General features: G+C 37.7%; 1 protein-coding gene and 1 long non-coding RNA gene across 2 annotated transcripts; one reads left to right on the top strand and one right to left on the bottom strand.

Annotated features, from left to right (window-relative positions):
- Positions 1–1,417: 1,417 nt before the first annotated feature.
- Oatp30B (Organic anion transporting polypeptide 30B) lies at positions 1,418–26,423 on the bottom strand. The gene is made up of 8 exons (XM_064692761.1): positions 26,269–26,423; positions 7,438–7,805; positions 5,265–6,301; positions 3,531–4,373; positions 3,051–3,465; positions 2,842–2,993; positions 2,552–2,681; positions 1,418–2,497 (listed from the first exon to the last, which is right to left on the bottom strand). Exons 2-8 carry the CDS (start codon positions 7,707–7,709, stop codon positions 1,621–1,623), a joined length of 3,726 nt encoding a protein of 1,241 aa, XP_064548831.1. The 5' UTR covers positions 7,710–7,805; positions 26,269–26,423; the 3' UTR covers positions 1,418–1,620.
- Positions 20,813–21,204, top strand: LOC135435614 (uncharacterized). Its single transcript, XR_010437400.1, has 2 exons — positions 20,813–21,005; positions 21,063–21,204. It is a non-coding gene; the product is annotated as an uncharacterized LOC135435614 (long non-coding RNA).

Genomic DNA, 26,423 nt, shown 5'->3' with positions numbered 1-26,423 from the left:
AGTTATCTTTCTTTTAATAGTTTCGCAGCTAAACTGTGTGTGTGTTTTAAAATCCATTTATATTGTACATATCATATCTGTGTATAATTGCATATCTATTGGAGTGGAGCACGTGTTGAATGCTACGAAGTGCTCGATTTGTTGTTATTATTGTTGCATGTAATTATGTGACTTGTTGGTATAAACTTAAGATACATATATGTTTAGTTGTTATCTAAATATAATTTATAATTTTATAGCATACGCACCGGAACGGTATTTGTAAATACATCTATTTGAAAATAATTGAATACATCGAACATTAGAAATCACACGGAATAATTGCGAAAGCTTGACAATCCTTCAACAAACAGATGCAACTGTCTAATACGTATCCAACAGATACTAACTATATTTACTTAACCAACAGACACTTACTAGGTTTACGTACTTAGTTACTTGCTAACTAAAATGCATACGCATTTCATTTGTGTATATTTAATTGATATATTTAAGGCATTATCGCTTAGAGTACGACACTTTGTATTAAAATGTGGCTTTATTGTTATGCTAAAACAGGAAATTAAGGAATTTGTTCTTTTAAAATTATCCTTCTGTGTGAGAGTCGAGCCTTCTCTTGCTCTTGCCATTTCGCTCTGATATGAGTTCCTTATATACTTTTGCACAACATACATAAAATAGATTGCAATTGAAATTCATTTAGCATTGTTATATTCTATTATTGCAATTTTCCAACATTCGTTTCGTTATTATTATTTTTGTTTTTGTTTTCTTTACTCACACATTATTTCACAGCACAATTTCCATTGACAATTGTTAATATATTGATATTATTAGTTCAGCTGCGTTTTCTTTTTATTTTTCCTATACATTTTCTGTTGTTGTTTATACATAACAAATTTTGCATTTCGAAACCGAGATTCCACCAAGTATTGAGTAAAAGCTTTTTGGGATTAGACAAAAAAAACATCATAGGAATCAAACTCAGGAGCTGTTCACATCGATTCTTACAGGCTGGAATTAAATATGGGTATGTTTTGAGGGGCTCATCGGATGTCGCGGATATTATGAATCTGACTTGAATAATTTGGCAGCTGGCAACATGTGCTCCTCCGATTGATCTGAGCTGAGATGGTTTACAGAATGTATCTTCCTTCGGCTCTCGAGGAACACTCAAATAGCACTTATTATGTAAATGGTACGTATACAATATAAAATATGCCTATCACAAGGAGCTAACACTACAATATGTTCCTACAGTATGCTTACACAATAAATAAACTATATATATATATATATATATATATAAATATTGTTGCAATGCTCCAACTGTGAACTTCTGTGAACCAGTTAGAAATATTGTATAAAAACATTATTTTTTTGTTGTTCACTATATGAGGAAAGTACAATTGAACACTTGGTTGTAAGTACATGTTAAGCAGCTGGTTACAACTTTTAAGGAAATAATATAGTCGGACAAAGGTTTTGGTTGCACGCACACGCCTGGAATGTGTTTATATATAGGCTTCTGCTGCTGTTACAAACCGAATCAGCTTAAAGCTATGTGAGACATTGGAGAGATTGCCACGCTATGCACAGGAACATGTTCAACTACCGCAACTACAGGCGGATCGAAGCCGACTCCTCGTCATCGTCGTTATCGTTAATCAACTCGTTGCGATCGTCATCGATCTGAATTTTGTGATGCGACAAATTCCGGGTGTGCGGCTGTTGCTGCTGTTGCTGTATTGCACGGCTCTGGGCAGCGCCTGTTGCATGTGCAACTGCCGGAGCCTCTATGGTGCTGCCGGTGGCCAGGACGCTGTAATTAAGATCCTTCGAGCTGGTGCGGCGATGGCGCAGAATGCTGAGACCACTCGACGATGGCTCCGCTAGGGCAACCTGACTGTTCAGATCCTTGGAATTGTTGCGGGAGTGGCAACGCGATCCGGAGCTGGCCTCGGTCTCATTGGAATTCTTCACCTTGCCGGCATCCGACACCACGTTCTTCAGCACATTGACGTTCTTTTTGGGATTGCTATGATGCGAATGCGGATGTCGCAGAAAGTCGGCATCAAAGCGTATATTGTTGGGCATATAAATCTGATCGTAGCTGTGATTGCGCGAATGCTTCTTCACGAAGTGGCCGCAGCCAGTGGTTAGCTCATCGTCGTCGTCCTCCTCGGCACAGTCTTGCGGACGAAGCTGGTTCTGTATGTAGCGTATGGGCAGCGTTGGATCATCGCGCAGCGTCTTGTGCCGCACATCATGCGGATTGAGATCCGTGGAGTGATTGCGGGTGTGCGACTGCAGCTTCTTCAGATTCCTGTACTTATCGCCAGCGGCATCTGCAGCGCTACTTGCCACATTGTGATCCTTGGCAAAGCTCTTAATCATCTTCACATCGCACGAAGCGCTGCGGAAATGCTTCTTCGACTTGGTCTGCGGCGCATGACAGGCATTCGCTGCCGGCAACACATTGCCGCACTTGTCGTAGCTGCAAATGCTTATAGTTAAAAATTGCAATCGACATAAATCTGGACAAACTTACCAGTACTCCAGCTGCATGGTGCGCGAGTCGTTGCGCGAGTGTCGCAGTATCTCAGTTGGGATAATCAGCTCGCCATTGCCTGCAACAAAGCCAGTGCTCGGATCGCCACCAGTCAGTTTCTCCTCAAACACTGAAAGGGTATTTCGATGAAAAATATATAAAACATTTCAAAAGAGACATATGAAAGGAATTTGTTTAAAGCATGAACGATATTCGTATAATGATTAAAGTATTTAGATTATAAATGAATAAATCTGTTCATGCTTAAAACAATTTAAATTTTGACTCACGTTTGTCCAGACTGATGATGGATCCGATAATGGGATCGCTAGCATTCAGTGGCTTCATGTTCTCGAGCTGCTTGCGCCTGCGCACAAGCCACCAGTCCACAATGAAGATGAACAACGCAACCAGCTTAACAGAGGCGCACAGACCCACGTATCTAGGGAGAAAGAGTTTGGTGAATGATGAATGTTGATGGATTGTGGACTCTACTTACTTGTAGCGGAACTTCTCGATGTCATAGATGAGACAGCGGCCGCCTTTCTCGCCGCAGGACGACTTCCAGAGCAGGCATGTGGAGTCGATGAGGTTGCCAAAGAGTATGGGCGCTGGTATATAGCCAAACAGGCGAAATATGACAAACTGCATGCCCAGGGCAAAGGAGCGCTCCTCCTCGGATACGGAGCGCAGCACGATCATCAGCAATGGCATTTGTGTGGAGGCCACGATGAATGTCATGAAGAAGAGCAATATAAGGAAGGGGTAAATTGTGCGGCAGGGCGTGGCGCAGGGTCCAGCGGTGGCCACCGGCACAACAGTTACCTCGGCGAAGTCCTCGCTGGCGCTCAATGCCTGCGCCTGGCTACCGCCGGCGCCGCGATATATATTGCTCGAGATGTTGGCGTGAACACCTGTAAATGAGAGAATAGATGAGAATAGAGATTGTCTCGGTCGTGTCTGCTGATGGAAGACTCACAGGCACAGTTTGTATAGTTGGAACTGGACGAGAAGGCAGTGCAGCCAGCATGGCAGGGACTAAAGTAGGTCAGGCCATTGTTGCCGCAAACGGGCTCCACCTCGCTGGTAAGGCACTCGCAGCCAAAATTGCACGCCGCCGTCAGATTAACCTGGAAGGGCTGGTCCAAGGTCGAGCCGTGCTTGGAGCTAGTGTAATAGGGTATTGTGGTGCCGGCCATTTTCAGATTGTCGCAGCCCAGAAAGAACAGCATAGCATAGCAGGCCAGGCAGATGACGTTCGTGATCAGCACGAACTGCACGGCGCCCTTGGGCTTCAGCTGGAATCGTTTCAGGACGCAGCCGCCAATGAAGATGCCAATGCAAGCGCCGGGCACTGCGATCGAGCCGGTGAATATGTTTGCTTGGCTCTTGCCCAGACTGAACTGGGTCTCTAGATATTTGGGTAGAAACACAACGAAGCCGGAGACAATCATCAGTTCCATGCAAGCGCCGAGGCAGGTGACAATATAAACGGGATTCTTGACCAGGCGCAGCATTGACTGCGGTATATCCTTGATGTCCTTGCCATAGCCGGTGTCCACCGTGGGCGGCGAATGTGCCTCCTCCTCCTTGCTTGTGACAGCCACAATCTCCTTCTTCACCTTGCCCAGCTCATCTGTGGTGGCAGCGGCCGAGTTGTTGGGCAGTGCTAGCTGCACAACACTGCTTTTCCGTATCTTTTTCTTCTCGCGCGTCAGCACCTTGGGGAAGGAGAAGAACGGCACCGCCACGACGAGCAGTATGACGCCGCAGAGCAGAAAGCCACCCCACCACATGCCCACCCAGCGACGATCGCCGGGCGCTGCAATCAATCAAAAGTTAAAGTCATTTCAATACAGATACACATACATATATATCAAGCCTAAAGTAAGGAACAAATATAAGATTGAGTATAACGGTATATAAGACGTATTGATCAGTGTTGGAAAAGTCCACATACATATTAATTCAGAATTTAATTGTTTTATTATCAGCCCAAAATGTTATTTCTTAACATGGTCAACTGCAAGATTTGTTGGAGTGTTGGAAAGTGGTTTAAACGATCAAACAGTGTTGAAAGTATTGAAGAAAACAACTTAAACGATCAAGCAGTATTGAAAGATCACAGAAAGGCTCTACCGTTTCTGATTCACAACACTGGTTCTTCTTGTTTAAAGATTTAAGCATCGGATGCAAAGAAAATAATATGGAATTGCGATATTAATTGCTATTATAAAATGTTATATTGAACTGTGTTTAACGAGTACAGTGTTGGAAAAAGGTTTAAACGATCAAACAGTATTTAAATATCACTAAAAAACTCTACCGTTTTTAATTCACTGCACTGATTCTTGTTTTTTTAAAGATTTAAGCATCGGATGTAAAGAAAATAATATGGAAATGCGATATTCATTGCTATTATAAAATGTTATATTAACCAGTGTTGAGCAGGTGATTTGCTGCCTTGCCTTACAATACAGACTATTGTTTACTTGACTTTAATTAATTAAACTTTCGATTTTTAACAGTTTTAGAATGGATCTGAAACTCGTATGATTAATGCAAAAATGTCAATTACAGTGCTGTAAAATATGTAAAAAGCTAGTGTTGAACAAGTTCTTTAAAGCTTTATTTACTCAGCTTGACAGCTCTAATTAGTTAACTGTTAAAAGAATTAAACCAACTATTGTAGTAGTTAAAAGAATGTACTCACTTATGGATATGATGGTGGATCCCAGCGAGTCCATGTGAAAGGAAAGCAAATAGGCGCCAAGCAGAAAGCCAACAACTGGTCCAAAGGCGGCCATGCTGTACATGCAGCCGATGTACATCGAGGAGCTCTCGGTGCGCACATGATCGTCGACATAGGTGGTGCCCAGGGTGAAGAGCGGACTGCCACCGCAGCCGAGGAGTAGTTGGGCGAGGACAAAGAGCAGCACGGGACCGGTCGTGGAGGCCTTGCCCTCGAGGCAATTGTCCTCGCGCAGCGTGTGCGGCGCTAGCGGCTGATTGGAGAGACCACTTGAAAGTCGCCCGAGATCCATGTCTTGGTCACGTACCAATGCGCTGCGGCAAATGTTATCGCTGCTCTTGTTCTTGATCGCAATGCCCGGATTGGGCTCGCCCGTAAAATGCGGCACCATAAACACCAGCGAGCCAATGCCCATGATCACCGCCCCGATCCCAATCCAGACGGGTATGTGCCGACGACTGCCCAAATAGCTGACAAAGATGACGGTTATCACGTTGCCGATCTCATAGCTGGAGGCGATCAGGCCCGAATAGCTGGAGGGTATCTCGAAGCGTTTCTCAATTGTCGTTATCACCGAGTTGATGTAGCCGGAGCTCAGCGCCTGCTGCATCATCACCAGCAGCGAGAGCAGCAGCACGAATATCTTGATTCTAGCAAATCTTTGTATGCCATACGGCCGGCAATTCAATATGCCGCAATCTCGCGTACGGAACTCTTCCTCGTCCTCGTCATCCTCGCGCTGAAGATCGGCACTGGTGCACTTGGTGGCTGCCGCAGCAGCAGCAGCAACAGCTGCAGATGGCTGTCGACTGTGGCACTTGAGGACCGCATTATCCATGGCCGTCGTCGTCGTCGTCGTGGTCAGCGCCGTGGTCAGCGCCGTTGGCTTGGACAGCTCGCCAACGTGGGAGTTGTCGTGGGTGGCATCTATGCTGCTATCGTCGCCGCTGTTCGTTTCCGAATAGAGGCCTGTCATCTGGTACATTGATTCCTGTCGCCTGCAAGTAGACAAAAACAATCAGCTCCTGTACCACACTATTCTCATGACTTTTCTTCGCCGAAAAGTAATCTAAACTTCAATTTTGATACAAGCTAAAAACAACAATTTCAATTAATTTTCAAAAATTTTGACGTTTTAACGATCAGGCAACTATGAACTTATCATAATATTGGCGGAACTTCAAGAAATATCCTGAGCTACAAATCAAATGATCGATAACACAATCTATCGATAACTTTTAATATATCATGCTCTTTACAAAACTCAACTAGAAGTTGATTCTGGAGTTTTTAACGGACACAAAAAACTTTTTATTTGTTCATTCCTGAAGATCTCTCAAAGCGCGTTACAATTTTTTTATTATACTTTTTTTTTGTTCTTTTTAAAATACAAAACAACTTTTCAAAGTCTGTAACAAATTTGGAAAACATCTGAATTTCAAGAGGAAAAACAACACAATCTGTTAAAGCCCATCAAAAATGATGTCAATTAAAAATTAACAAAATAAAAAAAACCAAAAACAATTGATGGAAGATCTGGCCTAGAACTTGCCTTAATGGAAATTGAAGGACTGCAGTCGAGGACAACACTCACTTGCAATATTGCGATTCAATGCCAAAGACAAAGGCTTTTCTTTTCAGGCCGGAGGCCAATTCTTTTACTTGGCAACTGCAGCTACATAATCAACTAACCAACCAACCAGCCAACCAACTAGGCAGAGAGCTCGCGGAGTAACTGAATGTGGCCAAAAGGCTCACGTGCCCGACAGCTCGACAGCCCAACAGCCTGTCGGCCTGTCCCTGACTTAGGCATTGACGAGGGAGGCCGTGGTATACTCTATCAATATTTCAATATTTGACCGAGTCGTCGTAATCGACTGCCATCGATTGTGTCTATCCCCTAATGAATTATTGAAGGCGCACGAGCTGCAGCCCAACGGAGCTCTGAATTCCTCCCCCAGGCTAATTACAGCCATATTCAAATATTCAGGCATTCGAAAAGGCGGCTCTTAGCTGTTTGTTATTGAGTATCGAGTACAATAATGTCGAGCTGTGTTTGCTCGGGCAAGGTGTCAATTTATGTAAATGCTCGGAAGTGCCTTGACTAATGTCGTGCCATTGCACATTTTCTCACCTGTGACCTTTGCGATGTGTCGTGCCCGCCTCGGCATCGCTTATGCATACACCTGCACCTGAACCTGAACCTGAGTTGGAACCGGTTGCGGCGCCAATGCCCGTGTCCGGGTCAGCTCCTATCACCGAGCCCGCGGTGCTTTTGTTTGTTCCTGCTGCTGTTGTTGCTGCTGTAGCTGCTGCTCCTGTGGCCGGGCTGAGTTCCTGCTCGAAGGAGGGATTCGTATACTGCTCTGTATGTGTTTGCTGTGGACCGGATCTCTTGGCTGACATAATGTTGCATTTATGTTTGTTTTACCATACGTTTTCCACCGACCATTCAATCAGTTCTTTTGCGTTTTTCCTCTGCTAAAGCTTTGTGGCATAATTCTGCAAACAACAAAGAAGAAGAAAATGATTGATTATATGTTGAATATACGTGAGAAAATATTCTTGATGTCTAAACAATATCTTTTCTTTAACCTTGTTGTACCTTATGCACATGTAAATGAAAAATAAGGAAAAAAAGGTTTCCTCCATTTCCAATATTCTTTTAAAAGTAAAACATCATAAGGACAAAAAAAATGGCACCAAATTTTTGAAGATATTAAAGAAAGATAGAAAAAAATTAATACAAATACGGATTTGATATTTGGATATAAGTACCTATTGAGGAAAATATGTCTATACAATAATACAAATAAGATAATAAAAGAACATATATCAATAAAATAATATTCTAATTTGAAATCTAATCATATTCAGAGCCAACCAGAGGGAGGAAGGCTTAAATTATATGAAGACTGACGGCATGATATTAAAACAATTAAATGCCATACAAGTCAAAGAGCTATTCAAAACTAGCAGGTATTACCCGGCTTTGCTCGAGCAAAGTTCCATATCCCAGTTTTTTACACATTTCCAGACCTTGGGCTGGGTTTTCAAAAAGAACTGAATTGCGTATTTATTAAAGATGTGCTTATACGACCCTTGACAATCTAATTTGAACTCAGATGGGAATAAAGTCTACGTGGAAATGAGCTTACTTCGAATCGGCTGCAACTCCCTCACAACCCATAACCTGACTACCGTAAAAGAAATGTGCGTTGATTACCAGTCAGTAAGTCAGGCCAGACAGTTGAAGTCTACGCATTTCTATAGAAGTCATATCGTGTGAGAGATTCCTTGTGCGTCGCAACTTCCGGGTGTCCTGAAGTGTTGGATTCTATTGCACGACTAATTGTGCCTTAAATCTTTGTGCCAGCAAACGACAAGTGGCCATGAGCTGCTGCACATGCGGAATAATTACGGAAGGCGCCATCCAGTCAGCACTTTAGTGGTGCCACGCCTCCTCCCCTCCCCTTCCCTCCTCTCCTCGCCCCACTGAACTGCCACACATGCGAACCACCTCGTTGGAGGCTGGAAAGGCAGACAATGGAGCATGGGCATTAGCTGAAGGATGGGGCTGGTGCCGTTTCAGATTAAAAATACACACGTTACATGACCATGTGCCTGTGGACTCGTCTCTCGAAAAGGGCTGAGGACGAGGACGCACAGCTTGGCGCTGGCAACAACAGTCGACTGAATGGGCAACAAAAGACGCAGTGGCAAGACTCGACGACAGACGTCAGCTGCTGATTTCCCTTTCATTAATATGCGGCTCCGCAAAGAGCAGCAACAGCGACAACTACAGCAAGGCCCATCACTTGAACACGCCCACATTCACCCACATTTATAAATAAATATATTATGCATAGGCATATATGTATATATATATAACTATATATGTATATGTGCCAGTCTTTGGTCATTGCAGAGAGTTATCGATTGGCAATGCCGCCGCAGCAAATATGTGCCCGACTGCAAAATACTCTTCTTTTTTTATGTATTGGATCAAAAATAGCATACACGAAATACTCATCTATAGACCAAAAACTGCTTTGAAAATGTAGTAAAAGATATATAATATATACATATGGATCTTTAAAGGAGTTCTTGGGTAATCATCATTCTAAGATGCTTCACTTTACCTGCAAAACTCTGGAAACTGCAGTCGAACAATTTTGATCTTTCTGTCTGATTTAGAGGATTTCATCAGGAGGTCTATTTGCCAAATGTGTTGAGTCTAGCTTTAAAGATATAAGGACTATATATTCCAAATATTCACAGCAGGTCGAACGTTGTCTACAACCAATATGCTCGCTTTCGCTTTCGTACTCGCGCGTATAATCAGCAAATGGCCAAATGGTTCCACCTGCTGTGCTGTTGGCACATTCAACCCCTGCTCGACTCCGGCCCGCGGTTGGCTCATGTAAATTGCATGAGCGGCGGCTAATTGAAGATTTGCCGTGCTCCAAGTTTCTGGTTCTACTCTGTTTAAACGTAATTTACGGCTTCCAATCTGACCCATTTGTTAGGGGCAAATGCCCGGCTAATGTTGAGCTTAGACTGCACTGAGCCAGTTAACCAATTATGTGCCGCTCTTAATGCTCATATATGTTATATACCCTGGCAAGTAGTTGCCCCGCCCCCATAACTAGCCCCAAAAAAGGGGGCCTATCGTATATTCTATTCGGCTCTTCGTGCTGACCCACAAATGGCTCAGCTTATTGCTTTTATGTTTTCCATTTTTGGTGTCACAGCAAAAGTTGCCGCTTATGTCGCATCTGCGCATCCAAAATGACAAAATGTTATAAATTCCTTCTCTTGTTCTTCTGCCTCGTTTTTTGGCCAGCAGCCAATGCAATTTTTTACCCGGGCCTAGTCCATGTCCCAAATGGAGGAGTCACAAAATGAATTAAATTCATCAATATTGATGGATTATAATTGAAATTTCTTCTTTTTTTTCTGGTTCAGAGAGCAGGTTTTCAGGTCAAACAGAAAAACAGTTTTTTTACGGGTTGGATTTAAAAAAAAGCAGTTACAATGGAGGACATGGCTTTTATCATGTTATCCCATTGAAGGACCATGAAGTACTTGTTAACAAGTGAAGTGTACAAAAAAAATGGTAGCCATGGCGCAAGTTTTCAGTGTAACCGTATTTTTTCGTGACTGTGCTTTAGTGTAACCAAATTTTCCGTGTGATTGTGTTTCAGTGTGACCACGTTCTTACTACAACTACCTTACGCTACTTCAGTGTGATTCTTCTCATAAGTGTGACCCCATTTTTGTGACAGTATTTTTAGTATAACAGTTTTACAGTGTTAGCGTATTTCAGAGCAACCGTTATTCCCTTACAGCCGTTTATCTGTACTTTAGTGTTACCATATTTTCAGTGTGGCTGCATTTTATAAAGAATGTATTTTAAGTGTACATAGTATTAAGTACTATGTATTATTAAGTAGGTACATGTTAAATATTCATGTAAAAATACATTTTCTCAATCATCTGTCATTTTCAATTAAGTAGACAATAATTCGAACGAGTTAATTTCCACAGGGCAATTGTCTGATATAATGTCAACAAATGTCATAAGAAAAAAACAAGATCATCATAGCCTGAATAAAGTATTAAGAGGGAACTGACATTCTTGACATTGTGTGCGGTGAAAGCACAAAAGTGACCACAATATGAAATCAACTTTAAAATCCACTTGACTTTTCGGTAATTAAAGATAATGTATAGCATTATGTTTTTCCCAGCAGCAATGAGTTGGGACCCGAGACAGTGGTCCAACTGTTGATCAGCGGATGGGTTTTTGTCATGACGTTGATTATAAAACGCAAATGATGGTAGATATTACATAACTAGTGTATGTAAGGTTTTTTTTCTTGTAAATACAAAAGGAAAACGTGGAGATGTATGGTCATGTAAGGGGTAAGATATTTTGATAATATGCATTTTTTTCACAGACGAAAGTGTTTTAGGTTTATCGTGATTATAAAAGTTACAAGCTGCTTTACCATGATGTTAAATTTGAATTCTTATTTTAGCATCCTCTCTCTCTCTCTCACACACTCTTTCTCAATATTTATTTCGCTCACCCTCTTTCGCACTCTTTATCAGAGGTGTTGCCAATTTATGGACGTGGCGTTGCCAGTTGTTTTAAAATTTTTAACATTTAGTTGACATGCAAATGTGCAAGCTGAAAGTCTGTTTTACAAGTCACATATGCAAACTTTACAAGAAAATTTAACTAGAAATCTGTTTTAATATATGAGTTAGCTAAATGAGCTGGGGAAAACAAATAATAAACATATGTTAGTCGAGTGTGAATGGATAATTATACTATACTTCTGCCACAGTAGGTTGCATTGTTCTGAAAGTGTTTCAACATTCGCCAACATATTTAAATTGCAATAGGTCAGCTGTTAATTAAGTGCACGTCATTCTGGCGACTTCAACTATTATTGCTGTTGCCAATTTTCAATTTTCAATGTATTCCAATGTGTATTGTCATTTAGTTTTGCATAACTTTTTAAACGACATACATAATCCAGTTAGGCATGACGCACTGTCAACCAAAGTGGAACCGCATGGCCTTCAAAGCTGGCCGAAGCATGAACCATTACCAATGGCCACGAATACAGATACAGATACATTTATACCTACAGATACAGATATATAAATACCTACAGATACATTTACACGAACAATTATAAATACCGGTTGCAGAAACACACCCACATGCTGGTCACTTGTCCGACGGACGGATCCAATTCATTAGACGGAATTGCCATTTGGGTATATCTTATTGTCGATATGCAAAAAATGTTGGATCGTCTGAAGCTCGGTGATTAACGGTGCTCCGACTAACTAACTATACCGTTGCTAATAATAATCGAGGCCAATGCTTGGGAATGCACAGGCAGAAGAACAAAGACAAACAAGATCAAAAGCAGATGGAGCAGAGCAGAAGCCGCAAAGCCGCAAAGTCGCCGTCCATTCAACTCGAGGCGAGTGACTCAGGTGGCACCTTTGCGTGCCGCCCAGATGATTCGAGAGGCAGACCCAGACGCAGACACAGATGGGCACAGATCTTGAGCAACAATTACAACCACAAAGGCCGAGTCAACGAGCCAACGAACGCGCTCGCACTGTCTATGTGTGTGGCACATTCAAAGTGACATGTGACTTTTTGCACAATTAACAATAATAATAATTTATACAATTGCATATTGTACGCTGCGTATTGCATTGTGTGTGGTGTGAGGTGTGTGGAGTGTGGTGTGTGGTGCACAGAAATGTTGGCAACTGGTTAAGAGGATTAGTTGCTCCCTCTGCTCGAAACGAGCCGAAACACTGACTCAACCCACCCGTAATCCGATACAGTCCATCTAACACTCACAACAACCCGTTGGCGTTGTGCTCTGCGAGTCATTTGGGTGGGTGGCCAAGCACGTCAACAATATGGAAGCCCCTCGCATTCAGACAGATATTTTTTTGCTTTTTTCAACAAAAAAACAAAGCCTTCCAAACGCAAAGTAAATGGACGAATGTCTCAATTGCAGCGAATGGGAGCACTGAGGGGCGCTTTTGGTATTAGGAAACTCGAGTTTGCAGTTGTCTAAAACAACGAAAAGTTACTTTAAAGTTTAATCGCAACAAAAAACCCAATTGGGCAAAATTTAATTGCTGCCCAGCAAGAAATTTGACATTGTATAATTTTCTTGGGAAAAACAAAATTATGATATTTATTGTGGCCAAATTCCCAGATATTTGAACGGGTTTTACACTGGAAAAAAAAATAACCATTGCCCTGAGATGTATTACTTTTATCGAGAAAATATTTTAAAATAAATATGAACCAGTTCACAGCGGAGCGAACAGCTTAAACGTGTTTTTGGAACATAACCGTAGCTTTTAACTAGTAATTTATAACGATTGATTTGGGGAATCATTTAAAAATATATATATATATATGTATAGTCTTCACATTTAAATTACGCACTTAGCATTTCATTATTGTTCGTAACAAAATTCCCTCAATGTATTTATTATTTGATTACCGAAATATGGGTCACAAAGTCAAGCAACTTTATAATCTTACAAAAATTCTTATCATTCAAATATGCTGCCCGAGCGCCTATTTAATATTGAGAATTCCTTATCGCCATGCAATATGCAATAATACGTACTATGTGCTAAATATGTTAAGGCGATTTTTTTTTTTTTAAATATAAATTAGATGTTAACAAAATGTCTAAAAATGAGCCAAAGAATATTAAAGTGGTTTCTGTTGTGTTTTATGAATAAACGTTTCGAAGCCTAGACAAAATATTTTTCATGTGTGGAGCAAATTGCTGAAGAAATCAAATTGTACTAAAAATAAATGATCTTCATATATTAATAGTAGTTTAATATGCATAATAATACAGGTAGATAAGTTAAGTATTTATCTGTAATTAATTAGTTACTTAATTTTAATAGTTCGTAGATAGTAAAGTCAAAAAAATAATGTAAAAATTTTAATGGCATTATAATTTATAGATTGGGGACAAAATGTAAATAAACAACATGAATAATTGTAAGTAAAATGTTCTTGATTGAAATTTATTAGACATTTTAATAAAAATATTTAGCAAAGAATGAAAAATTAGTTGTTTTTATTTATAAAGTATCTTTGTCAGTTTAAAGAAAGTAATTTTAAAACTGAGATAGAGAGACTTGATTATTGATCATGTACCTGAATCTATCTATCTTTTCATTTATCTATCTATCTATGTATCTATCTATCTATCTATCTCCCAGTACTTCCCTTATTGCAAAATACATGTCACTTAACAAAATCATCATACCTGCCGTGAGGGTATAAGATCGTGCCACTTTGTGTATGTTTGCACATAAACTCGGGCAGTAAATTACAAATTGCCCAACATAATTGTGTACAAAGTTTGCAATAAATGTGCGCGCTCTTTAGGCAGAGCTTCAACATGAAGTTTACGCGCACAATAGACTTTCCGGTCTCGCCGACGTTTGAGGTTTACTTAAAGCTTAGGAAACGAAAAATTAAAACAAAAAAAATAATAAAAAAAAAACGTGCGTGCCCTCCCCTAGAGAGATTATCAAATCATCAATGTCAAATAAAAACGGTCGAGGCCATGCAGCATTACATGAGAAAATTAGAGCAAAGTAGAGTAGAGTACCTACTCGGATATGTCTCCGTTGAGACTAGGTACTTGGGAATGTGTTTGTGTGTGTGTAAGTGTATCTGTAAAGTTGGGCACGATGCGTTGTCATAATTCTAATTGTTTAGTTTTCAAAATGTCCGCAGTCTTATCAGCTTGTTTATACAATATATTTTCGTAATTGCTTCCACGGCTGCTTCTATGGGCAACAGTTTTTCTATTTGCGCAAATGTGCCTCCTAAACAAAATATATTGTATATTTGTATATAGCACATATATATATATCAACGGCAGTGGAAAATGAAGAAGACTTTGGCCAGACAGCAACAAAGAAACAATTTTCAAAGACTTGAAAACAGCTGCAGCCTGCGTCTCCAATGTGCATAATTATCAGCACAGTTCCGCAGCTCTTATCAATTGGCAAATGGAATATTCGAGTGTCAGCAATTATCATTTATCATTTGCTCACATTTTTATCAGCTGAGATGTATCGCATAAATGAACAAATTGTATCTCAAAGTGCGCACTCATCCAATCTATGAGTTCCAAGAAAAGGGAATATTTGTATTTCTTCTATTTTTATCATCTGCTTTGAATTATATTTTATTCGTTTATACATAAGTTAGAAGCGGCTTAGGTAAGTTGAACCAGTTACTAAAATAAAGTTCGGTTCATTGAACCGAAAGATATTTTGTATACAATTTTTGATTCCAAACTTATCTTGCATTTATAATGATGCATAACAAACATTTAAGTTTCTGTACATAACAAACCTCTATGGATTGGTTCCAAAGAACGAACCAGTGACTTAAAAGATTGGTTCATTTATCTTTTTGGCACCTTGTTGCTAGGCTAATACACATTTCTTGTGTGTAAATGTTATTTCACGATTAAATTTTCATTTTCAAACGAGTTTAAGAAATATTTTGGTTCTGACTCGTGAACATTTTTGATTGTTAGTCTAGACTTTATTATTTTATAGCTCTTTTATGACATAATTGTGTAAGTCTGTAACTTAAGAAGGATAGCAGTTGGTTTATTGCCTCGAATGTATGACTCAAGTGTAATAATGTTCATGTACCCTTTGTATACTTTGTGTATATTTAGACATATTTATTAGATGCGTCACATGAGTACAACTTAGTTGAATGCATTGGTTCTTTTGTTCGCATTAATGAATAAAAGAAAAGGCAGTTAATTGCTTTTAAAGAATGCACATTGAGTCAGACTATTGAATGAATTTCCAGCTATACACCGCAAAGTACTAATTGAAACTTAATCTAGTTTAAACTTAAGAATCGCCTGCCAAAACTTTATATACACCTGTCATATTTAATATACAGATAAGTTATAATATCTCAGCGAAGATGCCTTGGGAAAGTTTGTAGCTTTCAGTGCTTTACTGCTAGCACAGAAACCAAAACAAGCCAACGAATCAACGGCGGAAAAAACAAGTTTTGCAAATTCACTTCCTGTACGAACAAACTTATATACCATATTCATACAATATGAATGCATAGTATATAGAACTGCAAGCCCGATGCATGCCCGTTTAGAGTTATGTGCAAGGAACAATGAATGTACTTTGAATCAAAATTCGTTTTGTCACCGCAATAATTGTATTCACTTTCCGTACACACAGGCGATGAATACTTTTGATGATTGCCTCAAAATATCCATTAGGATTCTGAAAATGTCAGCACACCAAATGAATGAAGCGGACGGGCAATTAAACAGTACACAGAATAAAAAGTGAATTACAGAATGAAATAAAAATACGAAAAAAATGGGAAAACTGTTTACTTTAATACGCCGAAGATTGAACACCCTTGTGGACAATATGACTTACAGCTTGGCAGATGTATCAGGAGAAATGCGGAGCTCAAATCTTGTAAAAGGCAGAAAAGTTTTTCATACAAAAGCTCATTTCATCGATTCTTCCAGTAGATATATGTGTCAATTATATATGAAGTCCGATATTGATATTGTTTTATCAAGATAATGTTTGATGAAATACAAACAAAAAGTTATACTTAGAGGAACCTAATTTTCAAACGATCGAATAATCGAAACTGACGGACGTGTGCAAACTTTTATGACCAACATGTCTATTTCGAATCAAGAATATGAGATCGGATAAGACTCCTTAAATACGTTACATATTTCATCAAAATATTTCACTACCCTTTGTAAGGGTATACGAAAGTCACTTCAAAGCATGACACATGCCCCATTGAAAGCGCCAACCTGCTGGACAATTTACGAGTCTGTTGCTCAAACAAGTTTCTTTATTTGGCGCTCTGAGAAGTGGCTTTGAAAACTTTTTGCGCATTAATGACCTTTACCATTTTAGCCAAAAGTCAGCACACACACACACACACTAACAAGCACACACACAACAATCTCAGAGTCAATGTTGACAGAAAAAAAGAAGTAGAAAAAACATACGGAACTAACTGTGTGCACTTACTTGCTTGCAAGCTTAGAAATTCTTATATTTGTACAGTCTCCGATTATCACATTTTGTGTTTAATTACATCAGTTCAGTTGGGGTTCAGGTTCAATGTACGCGCGCAGAGACAAAGACCGAAGAGCCAGACAGAAAACTGGGATCTGAGTGCGTGATCCGCATCAGCAGAGCGCTGATAGTCAGATAGTCGGACTGTGGAATAACCCACGAAGGACGTGACATATGAACAGATATATATGTAAGCGATCTTTCTGATAGATATATAAATGGATGTACATAGCATGAATTTTAAAACTAAAAATTTGCGGCACATTTTGCATGGCAAATAGTTGTACTCTTGCTTTGGGTCTTGTTTCTACGGGTCCATCACAAGACAAAGAATTTCTGTTTATTTCGATTCATTTCAATTCACAAAGAACATGAAGTTTTATTCATGTTAGCTTGTTAACTTTGTTATTTTAGTCAATTTTAAACAACATTTTTTAATCTCATTTCTAGAACAGGATTAAGATCTAACAAATTGAAAAGTTTACAAGAAAAGACTTGTAAATTGTCGACCAGCCACAATAAGCGAATTAAGTAAATGTTATAAAATATATAAAGTCCAGCAGTCAGCATTTTCGCTCATTATCTCACTTCAAGGTTAAAAAACAACAACAACAGCGAGTGGCGTGCATTTACTAACATTATGTTATGTGCGCTGTGAGCTGAAAGTACGCTATTATTCATGGCATCATTTGCAAAAGGCAAACGAACGCATTTTATTAGATTTCTTGTTTGCTTTATTTTTAATTTTACTGTTATTATGGAAACAACTTTAATTAAACTTATATGAATATTTACAATACTACATATTCTACTGTTAAGTCTAATATAAAAAATTTACAAAGATAGGGTTTTTTTTATAAACCTGCGCAATCTCCTCCGCATTCGGACTGCTCCAATTCTACGTCTCTTTAGAAGGCGCCTAGCCAGACGATTTGGATGATTTCCAAGCCGCGTAATATAGTTCCCAGTCTGTTTTCATTTTATTAGAAGATGCAAATGCATTATCAGCAGCATTTAATAACATGTTTGCTATTGCATACTTTCGGGATAACATAAGCAGCACCTACGCAAATAACTCGACTGAATTATGTGATTGATTCGCAGACAGTTAAACAACGCTCATAAATTGTGACGTCAAACTGCAAATCATGGCGAGCATTTCTTTATAAGAAGGCGAAGTCATAACCCGATTGCGCACATTCGCCTCCCCCAACCCCAACACAAACAGACATAATCGTAACATGTCTATTGATATCAAGGTCCAAGGGAAAAAACAAAAACCCCAACAAGTTGTGAATTCTATGCATTGTTTGCAGCACTTTAATTTTGTTTTAATCTAAAGCTTGGCACATTAAGTTTTACAATCGGCAGCTGGGCAAACATCAGCCAAAATGTGCGTCAATTATTTTGATATGTAAACGAACGTGATTATTTTCCCATTGTCTTCATTGTTTATAAAATATGCAATATAATTAGATTAGCATAAAATATTAAAAGAGTAGAAAGAGCAGCAGAAACAACGACAACGCGTTGACACAAATGTGTGTGTGTGCGTGCGTGTGTGTGTGTTTGAAGGCACGTGTTGTGTGTGTGTGTGTGCTCGTAGCCAGCGGGACATCAATACAGAAATAACTTTTAGCTTAAACACATACGCACACACACACATTAGCTGGCGAATAGCTGTAGAGAGAGAACGTGGCACAGCAACAGAGACGAAAAATCTCGTAGGAGGCTAACAACGCGACGACACGGACCGCATTGAGATTATAAATAAATATACCATTAAGCCGCAAGAAGAAGAGAAGCAGCAACAACAAAAACAACCGAACCTGCTGCAAACTAGAGAATGGGAGACTGTGAATGGCCTGCACTGTTTTATTAATTATTAATTCGAAGCATTAGACCATTTGGAAGCTCTTGTTAAAGTTGACATTAATTTAAACATGTGGTTAAATCATCTTAAGAACTTCAACAAATACGTAAGTGTTTTCATGTTTTGTTTTAATGCGCTTGTCAAAGTTAACAAAAGCTACAGTCAAATGAATTTGACTTGAAGAAGGAATGGTTTTATTAATTAGGCAAACTTTTTAAAAAAGGCTTGTCTTTTAGTTAATTTAACTTTGCCCAAACTACATAAAAGTTAAATATTTCTTTGACTAATTTTGTCAGCTAACATTAGGTCTTAAAGAAAAGGAAAAATAATTAAAAGAAGAATAATCTTAGATTCAAATGCTTTAAGTACGCAACAATTTCAGCAATAAAGTTTGATCATAAAAGTCTGCTAGTTTTGCATGCTGCTTTTACTTCCTATTTACAGGGTATTCGAGAGGCAGCTGCTGTGCGCTACTGCCGTTGATCTTATTGCCTTGCGAGTGCTCATCGTTATGTGAATTGTATTTACTAAAGAAAACAAACAGATTGCGAGCTGATTATAAAGATAGACCCACAAAGTGGTGCCCGCAACATCAACTCGGCATTATCTAGGCATCAGGCGCATCCACAAAAAGCTCTTTGTGGCAAGTGCTTGTTTGTTCAACTCGGGCTATTTACGTGCTGTTTGTGTTTGGACTGAAATACTCGCGCTTCATTGGATTAGCTAGAACAACATCTAAGAAGATACAAATGCATCCGCACAGACTGCAGTCAATGATCCGAAAAGAACAACAAAGCACAAAAATATCTTGAAAGCGTTCACGCCTCGGAGAATTTACATAAGTAATTTTTGTAAAGAAAGGAATACGCAAATGCTCTATATTACTTATTTAAATAAATGCTAAATGTATTTATACCAATTTGAGATTTTCTGAATGATAAGCTAATAAGTTTTGTAGACCCCTTTTAAGCTATTTACTGCACTTTAGGCTCAGGGGTGGTGAAATTTTCACTGTAGTTACCTTACGTAATGAAGGTGCACGCTAAGACGGGGTTTCGGGTAATTCCACCTGCATGGGTGGAAAAATGGCGAAAAACGTTTGTATGAAACTTTTTTGTTTACCATCCGATCCGCCTCAAACTCTGTTTCAAAGATCTTTTGTTTAAATTCATTTGAGGGGTGTTTCACACTTCTCGAAAAATGCATTCCTCCTTGGTGGAAATGGGGGTCAAGAATTTGGTAGGTGACGTTTCGCACTCAAATTCATTTACAAGGATCTAAGTAAAAAATCAATTGAGACGTGTTTCACACTTTTCGCAGAATCCTCGGTGGAAAATGCGATTCAAATATTTTTGGATAAGTTTTAGGTTTGCATGTATATGTATGCTTGTTTGTATGCATGCTTGTTTTGTATATATGCAAAACTGCATACATGCATACAAATGTGCATAAATACATACATACATACATCTACCTACCCGCTCTTCCTCCTCCTGCGTCACCGCCTCCTGCTCCACCGCCACAAGTTGCTCCTCCACAGCCAACGTTTCCTGCCTTGTGGAATTTCAGCAGGCCTACTTGAATTCTTGAGAATCGAGGAGAAGAGCACTTGGCAAAAATTCGTTTTATTTTAATTTGCAGCACAGCGACAAATAAGCTGGGTCTGCGTTTATTATTAGAAAACAAACATGCATGCATACACTAACACACACGCCCACCCACACACACACATACATACACACACAAACAAACACACACACACATATATTTAATACTTATATACCTTCGTACAAAAAACTTGTAGTTTATTAAGTTCTTTTATCACCATAAAAAGAAATACGATTTACAAATATCAAACTTTTTGAACCAATGTTGGCTCAGCTGTTCATGTCAACAAAATTTCTACTCGTTGAGACCAATATATTCCAAATATTCAGTCTTTACTAAAGCCTCGATCTGAACACAATCAAATTAAACTTTCAGCACAAAATAAAATATAAATTTCATTTAATAGACTGAATACGTTTATATTGACGAACTATATCAAATTCGATTGTCGATTATAATTATACCCGTAATCATAATTGTCAATCCACATTAGCCATGACAGTGCCATGTCAAAAGCTAACGTTGTAAGTATGTGACTTAATGAATGATGAATGAAAATGTCCATTAAAAACAATTCCTAGTTCAAGAGTAATTGCAATGTGTAATAAGCCAAGCACAATTTATAAGTTGCGTTCTATCCTCTATGTATAACTGCCGAACTAAAAGTATTAATTTATCTTCTTTGTAGCTTTAAGTCTGTTCAATAAATTGTCTTTTTAACAATCGCACCTCTAAATATTACACAATTGAAAATACAAGAATTGAATCAGTAATAAAAATTGAAATTGCTACTGGATTTGAACTAGCGACTTCTCGCACTATTTCTGAATAACTGAAACACCTATTTTAGGTGCTCACTTTCGTAGTTGAACGTTGATCAACGATAAATGTTGTATGTGAGTATAGAAATGAAGTCGCTGGTTCAAACGCTTCTGTTTGTGCATAAGTGAAAACGCTGGTTCAAACCCAATACAAGTTTAATTTTAGAAAAGAAATACATTTGCTTTTAGGAATATCTGTTTACAACGAAGTAAGCCATTTGAATAAATTTGTTTTTCTAAATTAAGAGCTATTTGGCAGTTATCTGTCCGCTTCCGGCTTACGGAAAGTGGGAAAAATATATAAAAACACAGAGCTAAGGTAAAAAATGCATTTTAATTGCGCGACCCATGCAAAAATCGTGTGTATTTTTTCCCAAATCATTTTTAGATGAACACAACACGAATTGCATTTGTAACAATGACAGAAAAAAAAACACACATAAAAATGACCTAAAAACAAATTTGTTAAATTCAAACATGCGACAAAGTAAAAGCAAGCACACACACTCGCTACACACATGAGTTACCCATGTGTATGCGCCGTGTTGTGCCATAACAAAAAATTAAATAAATAGGTGAATAGGTGCGCCCTAAATCTGTTTCAATCTGTCAGTTGACACACAGTCACAGATATACAGATACAGATACACATACAGATACAGATACAGATAAAGAGATACACAAAAAGAGATACGCACAGAAGTTAAATTGTTGTTGTAGTTTCCGTGAACTTAGACAAACATTACTATTATTATTTTTGTTGTGTCGAATGAGGTGTATAATTATACCCTGCATATAACAATTTAATAGGGCGTATACGTTCAGCAGGGCTTTCATTTGCATACGACTCATAGAGAACACGTTGCCTGTGAGATGAACGTATTTAATATTTTCCAAAAAATATATTCAAATTCTCGCACTTTTAAAGTAAGTTGAATATTTAAGTTTTAAAAAGATTTGCGAGCAATTTTAAGCTTAATTGAAAAATTCTCTATATAAAAAAAATAAATATAAATAAATACATATATAAATATACATATATAAATTCTATTTGATTATTTCGTAGCTGAGTGGGAAAAATAAACATTTGGTGTCAAATTTTACGTAAATATGCATATACAATGATTATATGAGCCTAAAGCAAACAGCTTTAGTTCTCTATATGTTTTGTGATTAATTAGCATGAGTCAAGAAATAAATTGTTAAGATTTACAGACTAAGAAACCCTAACAAATTGCATGTAGGCGACTGTAAGTCGCAGCTTTAAAAAATCCAGACTTATGAAGACTTCGGAGCCAAAATAAATGGGTAATATAAAATATATTTTTTTTTTTTGCTGCGTAATCAATGTCCAAATTAAACTGATATCAAATACATTTTTAAAAATTTTCCATTTAAATATAAATATATATTAAGTTAATTCCCTTTATTCTATTATCATATTATTCCATATTCAATATTTGATATATTCTATATCAAAGTCAGTATCTATGTAATTCCCTATATCATATGACCGCATGCAGGGTATTTGACAGTCGAGTAGTAGGGTCTAGCAATTTCATTAAGTGTTGTTTGTTGCAATAAAATCACGCATTGTTTTTTGTTACTTAGTCAACGTCACCTGCTTTCTCCCAGCGCTGAGAATGAAAAGCGAAAACAAGACCTGCATTTGAAAATGAACATTTTTTATTTCCATGTCATTTTTTGTTTTTTTTTTTTCCATAGCCCAACCACCAATTAAAATTGTATTCAATTTGTGTACTTCAGGTATTTTGATTATACGTTTTAGATATTTTAAGTGCTGGCCATTTATTTAGTCTGTTGTTTTTTCCACATTAACGCTGCCCGACAGAACCCCATATAAAGTTTAAGCAGTTTGTAAACTGAAAATTTAAGTGCGCGCCTAGTTATTTTTATGCGCTTTTAATGGCAACTGAAACGGAAAATTTAGACAGAAGGCCCAGATCCAGAACACATCAAATGGCCAACTTTAAGTGCTTGTTTTTAGAAACAAAAAAGTTTGTTGTTGTTTTTTTTTGTTTTTAATTCTTTGCGCCTACTTCCTATGAAGTTCCACACTTTTGTTTATGCTCGAGGCGTCAATATTGTTTTAGCTTTTTCTGCTTAAGCAGAGCGTTAAATTAAATAATGCCATGAAAAAAGTTTGGCTTTACCGAGTTTTTTATTATGCTAGATGTCTTGGAGAGCATTTGCTGCGATAATTGGTAATTGCGCGGCTTTGTTCGGTTTTTGATTACAGTTGAGCTATATTTCTTAAATGCCCTGCTTTTCACCCATATTCAGGTTATATAGGCGGATAATTCGGGGAAATGTTTGTTTTCTTACAATTACTTTCACACTTTTTCCACCCTCGATAGCAATGAAATATAACGATATATAACGTGTATATATATTTTGTTATATTTATAATTTATACAGAAATAAATATATATAATATTATCAAAATGCTGCGATAATTGGTAATATACTTTTTAATGATTTTTGAGATATTTCATTGTCATTGCTCAGCTTTTCACCCATATTCAGCTAATTTAGGTGGATTTTGTGGTAAATAAGGTTCTTGTTTGTTTTCTTACAATAATTTTCACCCTTTTTCCACCCTTTCTTGTGGAAATATATCAATTACGTTAATAAAGTAGTCTAATATACAAAATATTGCTTCTTAGCTTATGCCTCCTAGCCAAAAGTACGTTAAATTTACGTAATTATAGATTAGATTAGGCAATTTTTTAAATAATATGTATGTTTTGTGTTGTGTGTTAATAAATTTGTGTATGAAATTTTCATAATTATTCAACCGAAATCAGAGCTTTTACCTTATACATGCATTGTGTTACATAAACTGAAACTGTTTTTATAATTGAGAGTTAAAAAACCGTTTTCTATCAGATTATAAATACATTTCCTACTGGGCCAATGCGCATGTTTCACAATTTACAAAAATTTATTGTGCGCTTTTACTGGTAATTAGACAATAGCAAAAACTCATTCGATGATTACAACAATATTTTACACACATTTTATGTAACTTAATTGTAACGGAGGGCTGAGGCTGAGGCTGAGGTAATAGGCCTTAATGAAAGACAAAGGTGTGTCTGGGCTCGAATCGGGCTGAAAGCAAAGCACACAAAGCCCAACGATAACTGGGCATAATGTTGAGAATTGCTCTATATAGATGATAGGTGTACGAACGAGTTGGCGAAAACAATTGGTGAAACGTGTAAACAGAAAACATAAAGAAGGTTCGAGTGGCATTTTGATTGAAGGTTCTGATGGCGGAAATTCTGTGGACTGACAAACAATTTTTTGTTGTCGCTAGCTTCCAAGTTTTTCCATTACGTTGTTTTAATCGATTTTCCACACATTTTCCATGCCTTGATTGTTGGCAGCAGCAGAAACAGCAGCAACAAAATTCAGTCAAACATTTTGCTAGTTTGTAAAGTTATTCGTGAGTGTGTGAATGTTTTGTGAGTGTGTGAATGTTTCGTGTTCGCTCGAATCATTTGCTGTGTGCTGTGCCTACATTTTGGCTTTCAACAATAGTTGCCTTTGTGACTTTGAATTTGATTGATATTCGGTGTCACACTTTTTTCAACTCAATTTTTCTTCTCATTTCGATTGTGAGCCGTTTTTCAAAACCACAACAAATCACGTAATATCCAAAATGTAATCAAACTATTCAAATGCTAATGACACAATTTCCCAAATGTCTCGTCTTGAAAGTTTACGCAGCTTGCGAAATATGTTGTTCGACATCAAAGTAAAAAGCTATTCAAAACTTTGACAGAAATGACATAAAAAAAAAGTAGCTCAAGTACTTATTTTTTGTAAATAAATAGACTTTAAACAAGAACTGTTGCTATAAATGTCACATGAATGAAGTTCTATGTCTGCTGCTTGAACTAACCAGCTTAGACAAGTTCAATAAATTGACGATTATTTGAAAAGCAGTTCAAAGTCCACAAATATTTTATATTCATATTTAATAATCATGCATATTTATAAATAAAGTGGCACACTTTTACCAACACCTGCATCATCTAAAACAGATGTTAAACAAAATCGTCTAGTTAAATAGAATGATATACATTCATATGTATGAACAATTTAAGACCTCTGCATATTCGACTTCCGAGACTGTAGACTTGACAGTTCTTGTATATGACGTAAATATACACAAATTAAATTTGTTCAAATTTATCGATAAATAAATGCTCAGAAATCGATAAGAACAGATGTTCAGCAAAGGTTTATATACGAATATATCTTAGCTTAAAAGATCTATAGACCATTTGAGGTAGGTTCTGGTTAGTATATATGTACATATGTATATGGAACATGTGGATACTTGCTTTAGTTCTATGTATGTTCACACGCTAGCGAAGAGGGTATACAATAATCGGACACTATTAAATAGAGCACTGAATACTTGCTTTAGTATATTTGATCACTAACCATACAATATATAGATGGGACAGCTGATAGTCTTTAGTTCTGGTGCCCCGTCAACTTCGTTTTTGTTCGGGTCCGAGACTCGCTCCCTTGCTCAGAGAACAAGAGAGTAAGAAAGCCAAATGCTTTGAATGATATGTTGTACAGTTTGTGGTTTAGTAAATGTCTTAGCACTTAAAAGGCTTATCGAAAACCCAATTGCATATTTACATTTTTCATTTGACAAATTATCAACGAAAAACGTCTGCCATATTTGCAAATTATAACAATTTATTTTCAAAATTAGATGTGTACTTCGATTTATTATCACTTCGTTAATATTAAAGGCCAACATAATCAGCAAAATCTGTCTGCCACGCCAAATATATCCCACTTGAAATATTCCACAAATATCCCACCAATGTCCCACTTAAGTAAACCTAACTACTCTTGATTAGTTTGCATATACATTTGCAAAACGAGGAAGCTTAATTGTGTTTATTTTGTCACTCACCGTTTATGCCATATTATTTAATGTGTGTATTTATGCTATAAATAGTCGAATATCCTTGGACGTTCGTTGACAGCTGCACAAGAATTCACTTAATTTTTCAGATGCTTTGTGGTTTATTTTTTCTTTTGTTGCAATTTTCAGCGCATTTTTATGTT

The sequence above is a fragment of the Drosophila montana genome, unplaced genomic scaffold (assembly GCF_035044405.1).
Source record: "Drosophila montana isolate Dmon_TW-CO22-7 unplaced genomic scaffold, ASM3504440v1 contig_3640_1, whole genome shotgun sequence".
NCBI classification, from domain to species: domain Eukaryota; kingdom Metazoa; phylum Arthropoda; class Insecta; order Diptera; family Drosophilidae; genus Drosophila; species Drosophila montana.
The sequence above is the reverse complement of the archived record's forward strand: the minus strand, read 5'-3'. Positions and strand labels throughout refer to the sequence as shown.

What these genes read in the sequence shown, in the direction of transcription:
- Oatp30B (XM_064692761.1), bottom strand. Translation starts at nt 7,709, where the DNA reads ATGTCAGCCAAGAGATCCGGTCCACAGCAAACACATACAGAGCAGTAT. An exon ending in ACACATCGCAAAGGTCACAG is followed by an intron (nt 6,302 to 7,437) that starts GTGAGAAAATGT and finishes GTCTACTTGCAG; the next exon opens with GCGACAGGAATCAATGTACC. An exon ending in CATCATCAGTCTGGACAAAC is followed by an intron (nt 2,682 to 2,841) that starts GTGAGTCAAAAT and finishes ATACCCTTTCAG; the next exon opens with TGTTTGAGGAGAAACTGACT.